The following is a 12,230-nucleotide window of genomic DNA, read 5'->3' as shown; positions in this document are numbered from 1 at the left end:
GTTAGTATTGTTATGGTCCAAGGTTAAGTCAAGGTGTTATATACTCACTGTCTCTCTTCCTTCTACAGACAAACGTACGCTCAGAAGAACAGTACATGTCATTCCACAGATGCTGGTGTTTCTCTGCATATGCTTCTACACAGTCCTGGTTGTTGGCGTAGTTGTTCGGCTTACCTGGACAGAAGTAATGGGTGAGTGAGTGTTTAACGCCGCCTTAAACAGTATTCAGTTACATGTTATAGTTGTGCTTGTTCAATGTCAACACTTATTATTGCCCCCAGAAAGTGTTTTTGTTTTGTTTTGTTTTGTTTTTTTGGTTTATTCCACCTATATGACGGCGATCTGTAATTAATGGAATCTGGACCAGACAATCAAGTGATTGAGAGTGATAGAAGTGAATCAAGATAAATTCGACGACCGAGGTATGGATCAAGAAAGGACGTAATTCTTAATTAACGTAAAACACGTCCCATTTTAAATCTGGAAATCCATTTGTCCACAAACTCTCCATGCTGTGGCCAGTCTCTATCAAAGGTATTTACAAAATTAAACAAGCTGTTCTCATTGGTCCATAAAAAGGAAGAACAAATGTAATTTTGTTTTTGAAAACTCAAAATTTAAAATATATCGCCCACGGACGAGAATATTTTCATTTGCTCAAAACTCATCTTTTTCTTTGGCAAATAAAGGTTTGTCTACAAGCATCGTGACACATGATTTAACTCATTTTTACTTAATCCAACTAATTTGAGGCGTTATTGAAATATTTCGCAAATGTCCGAAAAGGTTTGGAACATGGGCGAGAATATTTTCCTTTGCACAAAAGCTCGTGTTAATCAAAATTTAAATACACAGTTTATTTTTTTAGTTTTTAAAATATTTTGTGAAGATTTTTTCTTTCTTTTTATGTACCAATGAGAACAGCATCTTCAATTTTGTAATTACCTTTGACAGAGACTCGCCACAGCGTGGAGAGTTTCTGGACAAATGGGTTTCCAGAATTAGAATGGGCGTTGTTATCCATAAAATTGTGTCTATCTTGTCATTCGTCAACTTCTAAGTAATGCCCATCAAACAATTGATTTTCAGTGATCCATTCTTGCGAAATTGTCACCACTACTTTGCCTTTTACGCCCACTCGAGACTGATTATACTCTGTCGTTGACGTTGTATGTTTCAATATATTAACCTTATGCATTTGAAATAAATTGAAATAATGCCATGTGAATTTGCAAAAATATGAAACATCTTGAAATTGTGTAATCTCAGAAAACACGTAAGTTAAATTCCTGATCCATGGGACATTTGTCACTCACTTACATCTCTTCAAAAGTTCAGCACAATTTGTCAAAAATGAAAGCAAATGACAACTGAAGAAGAAGAAGACATTATCTGAAATAATGGACTTCCTCGTTGATAACATATGTGTAAAATTTGGGATAAGATATCCCCATTGGCATCTCTTTGGCTCCCCTTCTTGCTGATCAGTTTCTTCACGCATATGAATCGGAATATTGCAGGGATTGGCAAAATCAAGACACAGGAAATTATCCAAGACGTTTAACTCAAGCTTCCGGTATATGGATGATTTGTTATCGTTGAATAATTGTCAAATGGCCAAGTCCCTTCGTGTGATTTACCCACCTGCACTAGAAATAATAGGGACCAGTGAAACATCAGCATTCATATTTAGATACATGTGTTGTAGCTTGTTTCAAAAAGCTTACAACATTTCCAAAAACTGACGCATCAGTGATTTGCTGGTTCTTTGCTTGCATTGACATTTCGTACTTTCCTTGTACATACTGAACATTATCCTTAAAATGAATAAAGATGGAGTGACATACCACCTTCCCAGTTGGTCCAGGTAAAGGGGGCACCATCCGACCACTTGAACGACCCTTCAGTGTCAATGTCTGTGCCACCGATCCAAATCAATTTTTTCTTTTCCCTGAAACCCACGTGCCATCGTGTCAGCAGTTGTATATATTCATGCAGGTGACTGTGACCAACACTTATTGCAAAGCGAAGCTCGGTCGTTATTATATATCTGATGGATATTTGTCTTTTCTTAACAAAAAGCATGTTAATCTCATGGAGTGACTTGACAAATGTGATATTGGAAAGCGTTGCCACATATTGCTTGAGAAGAACAGGCGAATATTCTTTATTTATCTTATATTTTCTTACTGGTCTTCACGTCCAGATCGCCAATAGATCGCGATGAGATCGCCAATAGATCGCGAGTTCCTGAGAGAATCATAGCCTGCTATATCAATCCTTTTGGCTAATTCTTACCGTAAAGCTGATACAAATTCTAATTCCTTCATGTTCTTGGTGGGGGCAACTATAGCTCCCAGCGTCTGACAGTGGGAAACGGCATCAGCATAGTTCTTCTCCACGTTGACGTACACGAAACAGTCGCCGTTGTAGAAATGCCAGCCATTGGGGCAATCTGGTGAAGTCAGTGAAGACAGATACAAATATTGCAACCTTTTATAATTGTTTATTAGATACTGGTCATTTCCTATCAGTTTGGTCAGTAGGCGCTGTGGAACCTTTACATAAAGGAGGGACGTGTGGGTGACTGGATAAATTAAAGGGGCATAACTCTGTTGAGTAATTTTGAGAAATTATTTATTGATTACCAACGTTTTCGACTTTAGATTATTTAAAATATCACATTATTACTTCGTTATATTTTGGATAACACTTTCTTTGTCAAGTACATGGACTCAACCCCAAAAAGTACTAGAATCTGTACTTTACTAAGTTAATTTACATAGTTCTCCAAAGAATTCCAATGTTAGTTTGCAAAAAATGCATAAGGCATCAGTTGAATCAAGAAGTCAGTGGTTACATGAAATAAGAAGTAAATGGGGGAAATGTTTTTAGATGTATGGTTACACACACATATGTCAACAGTCAATGTTTCCTCAATATTCTGAAACATAGTTTACAAGATCATTTCACTTCGGATTGATTCTGAAATGTCCGAGAACTTTTTCAATGCCAGTATATAAAACATATAAACTAAAGTTTTGAATAGAACCATATCTGCACAAAGTTAAGTAACACAAACATTTGAATTGTACAACCAAGATTGAGACTTTCCTCACACACTTTACACTTGGGAGAAGGGAGTACAGAGTAGCAGATTGAAAGGATTTGATATATTGTATTTTGTTAGTGGTGATTTAGACGATGAATATCATTTTCTACTCTGACCGCTGTTTGAAACCGAAGATTTACTAATTTTCCAAAGTATTATCATGTAAAACTATCTGCAATAAGTTTTTACAACTTTGTTCATGCGATATGTTGAGTGTATTGAAGGCCCTTAGCGAGTATGCTTATGAAACGCACATCATAAAAAAAAATCATCATATACACTTTAGTATGTATATGTATAGAATTCAAAGGTAGAGATTAGATCACTATATATATACGCAATTGGGATCTATGACATGCATCAACAAAGTCAGCGTGTCTGACCACCCGATCCAGTTAGTCGCCTCTTACGACAAGCATGGGTTGCTGAAGACCTACTCTACCGCTGATCTTCACGGGTCTCAATACTTTATATATATAGACTGTAAGTGTATACTTTAGAGCACAATATCCTTCAATATTTATGTCTCTACAATTTATAAATTGCCAGCATCCTCGTTGTCAGTGGAATAATTACTTTTTACAAACATGTATGACCAGAAGTTGATTTTCACTTGTGTCAACAATGCTTTTCTGTCTGAGTGGCTGTCTGTTAAATGACGACACACAATAGATGATGGCTGATTGTATGACGATATCATGACTTCTAACCAGTCTCTCGCCAATGACTTGTCATCGTACCCTGAATAGTTGCCCAAACAAGCAGTCAAGAATTGTCTGGTTGAGACTTGAGTATTTGAAGACGCAGTCATGAAGGTGAAATAGTGCAACTTGCGGCGTTAAACAACATTGCAAAATACATACACAGAAAACCCAGATATATCCATATATACCCGGCATACCAACATTAGCATACAAAAAGCATAGATGCTAGGCAGACAGTTCTACTCACTTCCACACACATATCCTCCGGGGGACCACGTCCCGTCTGTCAAACATGTCCTGGTGAGGGTGTCTGAACCAGATTTACATTTGAACTGGACGGTATCCCCGAGGTTGTAGCTGGAAGTCAGCGTCGTCACGGGGTCAGCGTCAGCAACATCGTCAGGGGCAGAACACGTCGTCACTGTCAAGGTTCAAATGTGAAATTATATGAACATGAATACGTGATAGTGTAGATGGCATTTGTGAATCCGAGTCTCGTCCTGCTACTTGTTTTTTTTTAACCTTTTTCAGCCCAATAACCGTGTTCGGGTATCACGAAAGTGGTAAACGTCTAAAACTTGCATCTCTTAAAGCTGTCCTCCTACATCAAGATGACTGACATGCTGTCAGGCGGCGTTATGCGGAGAGTCATTCACGAAAAACGTATAAGACTTTCCTAACTCATAACCTTATGATGAAAGGATCACAATATATTAGGATCAAGCATATTTGTGGGACTTCGTTTTCTTGCACGGGCTTTATGTATGTCCCGGTAAATGTCAGTGAAGTATGGACACACAGGTGTGATGCATGGACAGGAAAATATCAGTGAAGTATGGACACACAGATGTGATTCATTGACAGGTAAATATCAGTGAAGTATGGACACACAGATGTGATGCATGGACAGGTAAATGTCAGTGAAGTATGGACCCACAGGTGTGATGTATGGACAGGTAAATATCAGTGAAGTATGGACACACAGATGTGATGCATGGACAGGTAAATATCATTGAAGTGTGGACACACAGATGTGATGTATGGACAGGTAAATATCAGTGAAGTATGGACACACAGATGTGATGCATGGACAGGTAAATATAACCTGGGGTTACAGGTACATTGGGCGTGTCACACGTTCTGGCACAGCCAGCCCTCGCCTCCGTCAGATCCTTCTCGCAGAAGCCTGCCTCCTTCAGTTCCGCACAGTCAGGGTAGTTGTCGAACTTGCTCTCTGGAAAAGCATCATACTCAAAATATCAATTTAATTCATTTCTGACAGCTCATCAGATTTGATAGATACACAATACAGGTGGGCCATGAGATGGAGAACGTACACAATCACACCACATCAATTCTATTATCAGTCAGAATACATTTACCTTAATTACACAGTTGGTGGACTGTAGATGTAGTCACTGTACAAGTATGACGACATGGGTTCTTCCGACAATAAGGTTTGATAGTTTCCAGAGATCATTATGACATTACATTTCCTGAATAATGCTCGTAGACGTTTCTCCCAATATCGAGCTGCCTCGACATGCAGGACTACACAAGTATATGGCCTTAATCTTCGTTATGTGTTGAGTAGTAAGAAATACCAGAGAAAGGGTCTTCTGACTTCTGAAGGATCTTGTAAGACAACATAAACCCTGATAATGTCCGTATACAGTATTTTGTATTGGAGTTGAAAGACAGAGGGATAGGGCGATGGACAGACACTTGGCACTCACCCAGCTGACACACATCACAGTAGTCCCTGGTGGACAGACACTGAACACTCACCCAGTTGACACATATCACACTGATCGACAAACACTGGACACTCACCCAGCTGACACACGTCACAGTAGTCCCTGGTGGACAGACACTGAACACTCACCCAGTTGACACACATCACACTGATGGACAAACACTGGACACTCACCCAGCTGACACACATCACACTGATGGACAAACACTGGACACTCACCCAGCTGGCACATATCACACTGACGGACAAACACTGGACACTCACCCAGCTGGGACACATCACACTGATGAACAAACACTGGACACTCACCCAGCTGGCACACATCAGATTGATGGACAAACACTGGAGACTCACCCAGCTGGCACACATCACACTGACGGACAAACACTGGACACTCACACAGCTGGCACACATCACACTGACGGACAAACACTGGACACTCACACAGCTGGCACACATCACACTGATGGACAAACACTGGACACTCACCCAGCTGACACACATCACAGTAATCCCTGTCGCACTGCCCCTCGTACACTCCCGTGTAGCACCACGGCCGGAACGTGTTGTCAGGGTTACGGCAATGGTTCTCTTTCAAGTTGGCATCAAAGTCACTAAAAAAAATGAGACGATGATGATAATAATATTAACATAAAGGACAATGACGATGCTGCTATTGAGAATATTAACAACCATGCTACTGCTACTACTACTACTACTACTACTACTACTACTACTACTACTACTGTGGCTCTCTGAACGACCACTGCATCGTTGGAGAAGGTAAGTAACCCTCCAGAGTCCTTCACTTTGATGAAATCGGCTGGCCTGAAAAAATGACACAGAAGGCTTTCTGTTTGCTGCTCAAGACCAGTGACTTCCCAATCGAAACCGTCAATGTGTGATTTTACATCCAAATGGAAATATGAAATGTAGATCATGCAATGCATTTAATGAGACTGTCCAACACATTGTCAGTGGATGCCCAGCTCTGGCACAAACACAGTATCTTAAAGGACGTGCTGGTCTTGCTAGATCCTTGTATTACCCTCTCTGCCATGCTTGTGACTCCATCCATGTACGACCCAGAATGTGTAGAGGGCGTCATGGAAAATGATAATTATAAAATTATTTGGAATAGGACCGTATACAGCCTCAGACGTATCCAGCCAACAAACCTGATCTTGTCCCTTTTGATAAAGCCAATGGAATCATTCATATCATTGAAATCTCTGTCCAATATGAAACTAATGTGATTGACAAGATTCAGGGAAAAACATGGCAAATGTGCTGACCTCGCTTGCATGCCTAGTACCAAGTTTTTCGACTCCATTGTCTCGGGGTACCTCACAATCTGTTGACTGACATTGGGAGAGTCTGTCTGGATAAGATCCCGTCTGACGCTGTAGGTAATGCCGAAAGCTGCAGCGTTGTTAAGTCTTCACATACCCCGAGAAAGCTCTTTGTGGGTTCCACAAGGCAGCATTCGCTGTCTGGACTGCGTGCCAAGGGGGAAGGGTCCTGACCTGATTCTTAACCTAACCAGCCTGACTGTGCGACCAAGTTTTATTACATTGCATTCTTGATTTTGACAGTTGATACTTTCATGTTCAGTTCAAAGTGGTATTTTACCTTGGATTAAACAGGTGATGTGGGCACGTGGTTGTTTGACTCCAAGGAATACAGGTCTTGCGACCTCGCGTGAACGAGACATTCCCGTTGTACGTGACGCCCTTGTCATCCATACTGTAGCAGTGATTTTCAGCTGAAGAATTCACAAAAGGAATAAATAACATGAATGTGTGAAGAAGACGTGAACCTAATGACCTGATCTCATTATGTTTGGGCGTGCTCGGAAACAGTCAAGGTTACCTTTAAACATTGCTGTGGCAGCAGAGACTGTTGTAAATGTAGAAATAGTGATAGTCAGTAGCACCAAACACTTGACAATAACTCGATTAAATACAGTTTACTGGGATATATTTAGAAAAAAAACAACAACAAACGAACAAATGAATAGATAAATAAACAAACGTACGTGTGACCAGACTGATTTGGGCCTTGAAGCCCTTCCTCTGACCCTCGGGTGTAGTCCGGAGATTGAGAGACAGTGTGTTCCGTACAGTCCGGATAGTGCGGTGCAGGGACTCCCCACAGTATCTGAAGAAGCAGGTGACAAGGCACATATATTCCCTTACAGTAGTTACGGTACATCACATATCTGTAGATGAAGGACAAGGTACATATATTCCTTTACAGTAGTTACGGTACATCACAGTATCTGTAGATGAAGCAGGTGAAAGGGTACATATATAATTCTTTACAGTAATTACGGTACTAGGTACATATATTCCTTTACAGTAATTACGGTACACCACAGCATCTGTAGATGAAAGAGGTGACAAGGAACATATATTCCTTTACAGTAATTACGGTACCTCACAGTATATTTAGTTGCCGTTTTGGCAACTTGCTTACCAGTTCCTGTTATTGAAGCTATATGTAATGAATATGCAGAGAATGTAAACAAGATTATTTTGATAAAGAAGTCAAGCTGATATTGCTGCCAGATCTCTTTCGGCTTTCGTTTTATGCCGTTTCCTTTTAGTTCTTTTCAGTGGCATCAGAGCTTAATGTGGAAGAAAGACACAAGTGATGGAGGAGGTTGAAATAAATATTCCTTGTTTCATTTATAACATATGTTTATGAGTCACTAACAAATAATGATGACACCATGTAGTTGCGAAAGGTGAATATATCCTGCTCCACCGGTGGCGTGTATGGTGCCCACGAACCAAGACTGATAATCAAGGAGAACCACGATCGTTGGCTTCAGGCATGCCTTAGGGACGTCACACAACATAGTGCCATTGACGCCTGTGCCACCCCTGCCCCCTATCGGCAATACAATGGGGAACACACTCACCAAGGAGTTCTGCAATTGGTCAGTGCTGATTTCAAATTTTGCCGCTTTACTTACGTGAAGGGGTTTTCGCCGAGCAGTACAGATCTAACACGAAGCTCATCTTCACATTCCGATGTTGATGAAGTAGCGATCTCAAAGTCATCAAAATTCAGGAGAATAGTTGAGTCCTCTGGCGCCTGTTTAAATTAGTCATGTTCTTTTAGTGAATAATATGCTCTTTTTATTTCCTCTGTCTTAACTGAAAGTAACACTGTACTAAATAACAGGAACCCCATACAGTACAATACCGTCAGCCTTCAAACTTTTTACAAGAAACAGATCAAGTTGGAGTGGGAGGAAAGCCTGAGTGATGAAGACTTGAGACTTTGGTGACACCAGCGTAAAAAGTGGAAACGAGGAATTATTATCAGGGCGGACCCGGATTTTTTTATGTGTAGAGAAAACTGGGACTTTTGACGAACTAACAAAAGGAAAATAGATGTCAAAATGTGGAATAAAAATGAAACTGGCTTTATATGTGAGTGCTTTTCTATAACTAGACGTGAGTGACAGTTTTGGACAGTATTTCATGTATATCACGGCTTAAGTTATTTCTGATCTTACCTTAAATATCCAGAAACAGTCCAAGTTGTTTGGGTACAAGCTGGGATAACCAGGTGATGTGATTGTCTGTGTGGGGTTCTCTTTAGTCAAGGTATACAGGCCACCACAAGCTGCGGAGTTGTGGAGAAAAGTATGTATATCCGCGAACACTGTCATACTTAATCTCTCAATGGCAATACCGTGAGCATTAAAGGAAGGTGAGTGAATGACATTTTCTCTTTATAGAATACGAAATAATATCTAGGGTGGATTTGAGAAAACTGAGTAGCCCCTGGTACAGAAGAGAAGGAAAGGGCTTGACGAACCTCGTTCAGCTGGCACATAGTAGCAGTAAATGAATCTCTTTGCCAGTAACCTCGAGCTGAAGGCTGCCTGGCCTTCGTTGTCATCGTCAAACTTCAGGAACTCCGGATTCGCCAACATCCCTGCGGGGGCAGCAGTTTTAGATAATAATTTAAGGTAAACGGTATCGTTTAAGAATATCATTATAATGTTTCACTCTCCGATAGATTATTCTTATTTTAAGCCAAGTTATATCTGTTTTTACAAGTTATACTTTTTTATGCAATCTTTTGAAGGTGTACATAACCTTTCAGAATACATATACATAAATATATATGTATATGTATTCTGAAAGGTTATATACAACTCGAAATGTTTTGTGTCACAACTAATAAGTATTGCTATCTACAGATGCTATTTTTAAAGAGGGAATAACTTTATAGTTTCATTGATACTGATAAGGAAAACTATGTATATTCGTTATGGGTGTATATATATATTTATCGAGACGGTAAGATATGTGGGGATCGTGAGAAAACACAGCATTTGTCAGTTTTGGGATTTAAACATTAATATCAGGAAAGCTGCCCATGCACATATGCATGCTTTGAAGCTACACACACTCATAGTAGTCATACACAGTGATGACACTCAAACACTTAAAATCTTAATTATTTGAATTCCCATATGGACACAAAAGAAGTGATATATATACGTCATGTCTTATTTTAATAACAATGACACACTGTAACATCATATACGATCACTCTGTGGTTCTGGGTAATATTTAATGTTTACCGTGGAGGCAAATTTCACCGTCAACAGACAATCCTTATTTCATGAGCACACTCTTACCATTAAGAAGCTACATCTTTTCTGTTAGTAAATACTGATTCTGGTATATGTCACAAGTATCATAATTGCACAGCAACAGTAATCTGATATGTCAATACTGATTTAGTGGCGTGACAGTCTATCACAAAAATATTACACAAACTCCTACAGATGAATCAGAGACTGTCTTACCATCAACTTCTTGACAGGAGTCGGCTTCTCCTTTGTGGCGGAACAAGATGAAGGGTTTAGTGTTGGGGAGTTTGAGTGGGACAATAGAGTAGCCGTCGTCACGGCAACAGAAGTCAAGACGAGTGTCTGCATCATAGACGCCGTCGGGTAGGGATCCGGATGTGGTTGTTGTGGTTCCGGCAAGGTTGTCGTATTTGACGTATCCACTTTCAAAACCTGAAAAGGCGGTTGTGAAAATGAGCCTTACGACGATACAAGGGCTGAAACTATTTTGAGTGAGTGGGTTTGATTTAACGTTGAACAGTATGTCATTTACATCACGGCTTGTCAGCTTTGTGGAGATACCACACAGAAATAACCTGGACGTCTCTTACTCGTCAATGAAAAGGACGTGGTAACGCCATTCTGTTCTTAATTTGAAAACAAAACCATCACTCTCAAATTACTGATTAGGAAAATAGTGTTGATGCCTTACAGCGGAATATAGGTTAGGTCAAGCGGGGTTTAACGTCGCACTTAACATTATTTAACTCATATACTGACGTGCATGTGTGTGCGCCATCGTATACCAGTTCATCATGAACAGCCCGGTATACTGACTCTGAGCCGACCAGTCCTTGTGTTGTACTCTCAATGCCGAGCGCCAGGCAGGGCAAGAACACGTCCAATCTTTTAACGTTGGTATGACGCGGTCAGCCATCGAACCACAGACCTTCCGTTTTCACGGTGACCGAATTACAGACTTACATCACATGGTACGGTATCGGGGCGCTTGGCACATAGTTTATTACAAGGGAGAGATCAAGACCTCATGTAAGTGTGTCCTTGCAAATCTAGAACATAAGCAAGGGGATAAGACCCCATGAACACAGGGCCCTGAACCGCCATGCATGCCACTCATGTCTCCATTGTATGTTACACTTTAATTTGAATGTAACATTTACCTGTAGGACAATCTCCTTTCTTGAGTATGCAGTATCTACCGGGGCCCCATTCTGCTGTGTCAGCGTCAACACTGGTGGAACTGTTCTTTACACAGAAGTGGTACTTGGAGCTGCTTGGTGTGAACGCCCCCTTGACGTGCACGGTGGTGCTCTGTGTGCTGCCCCCATCACTGGTGTGTTGTACAAAGCCGTCCAGGAATACGTCACCGGGGCATCCTTCCGTAGCTGACGGCATGGCGTACGTCCCTGCAGGCCATTTAGTGGGAGCGGGCACTACAGAGGAGAGACACAGCGAGGTTACAACTGTCATAGCGACTGATTTACGACTACCATTGTCTGAAGTACATTTGACACCAAAGGCAAATTACCCTGTAGCCATGTCTCCATAACTTAACGGTCATTAAGTTTTAGGCGCTAATCCCCGTTGTTAATCCTCACCAACATTTCATTGTATATCGACTGACAGCCGAACTGGGCTACTTTATCACCTCCCGTTAATTACTGTTATTTATAGTATGACATTTATTGCCTTAATTGTTCATCCCCTGAGTTGTGTCGGTACGTCACCCCCGGAAGTCCCATGTCCAGAGTAACGTCATTGTCTTTCCATTGTTGTTCAGTACTATATATGTGCTACCATTACACAGTTACTAGGTCGTTAGTCAGGCTTGGTATTCTGAGAGCTGGCGTAGGGATGACCTCGAGCAGGATGTGCCGCTCGTAGGAAACGCCAAGAGGTGAGCTGGAGCTCCGCTCACCTCTTGTACTCCTGAGCTGGAAGGTCCGCTCATTGCTGTGTTTGTGTTGTCAGAGCAGGTATTCCGCTCATTGTGCAATTGTTGTTTATTGTTTACATGTTGTGCATAAAGCGTTCCGG

At 40.9% G+C, this 12,230-nt stretch overlaps 1 protein-coding gene across 1 annotated transcript in view; it reads right to left on the bottom strand.

Annotated features, from left to right (window-relative positions):
• Positions 1-12,230, bottom strand: part of LOC139441438 (uncharacterized) — a 48,318-nt gene that overhangs the window by 18,529 nt on the left and 17,559 nt on the right. Inside the window, exons 12-24 of the mRNA XM_071222349.1 lie at positions 11,354-11,626; positions 10,410-10,625; positions 9,407-9,526; positions 9,102-9,211; positions 8,553-8,674; positions 7,611-7,732; positions 7,205-7,337; positions 6,062-6,186; positions 4,922-5,050; positions 4,064-4,237; positions 2,299-2,455; positions 1,848-1,951; positions 49-174 (exon numbers count right to left, since the gene is read on the bottom strand). Of these exons, the coding sequence (XP_071078450.1) occupies positions 49-174; positions 1,848-1,951; positions 2,299-2,455; positions 4,064-4,237; positions 4,922-5,050; positions 6,062-6,186; positions 7,205-7,337; positions 7,611-7,732; positions 8,553-8,674; positions 9,102-9,211; positions 9,407-9,526; positions 10,410-10,625; positions 11,354-11,626 (1,911 nt within the window). The remainder of the gene's footprint in view (positions 1-48; positions 175-1,847; positions 1,952-2,298; positions 2,456-4,063; positions 4,238-4,921; positions 5,051-6,061; positions 6,187-7,204; positions 7,338-7,610; positions 7,733-8,552; positions 8,675-9,101; positions 9,212-9,406; positions 9,527-10,409; positions 10,626-11,353; positions 11,627-12,230) is intronic.

The sequence above is a fragment of the Haliotis cracherodii genome, unplaced genomic scaffold (assembly GCF_022045235.1).
Source record: "Haliotis cracherodii isolate W230 unplaced genomic scaffold, xgHalCrac1.p SCAF_40, whole genome shotgun sequence".
NCBI classification, from domain to species: domain Eukaryota; kingdom Metazoa; phylum Mollusca; class Gastropoda; order Lepetellida; family Haliotidae; genus Haliotis; species Haliotis cracherodii.
This window is presented reverse-complemented; position numbering and strand designations above follow the sequence as displayed.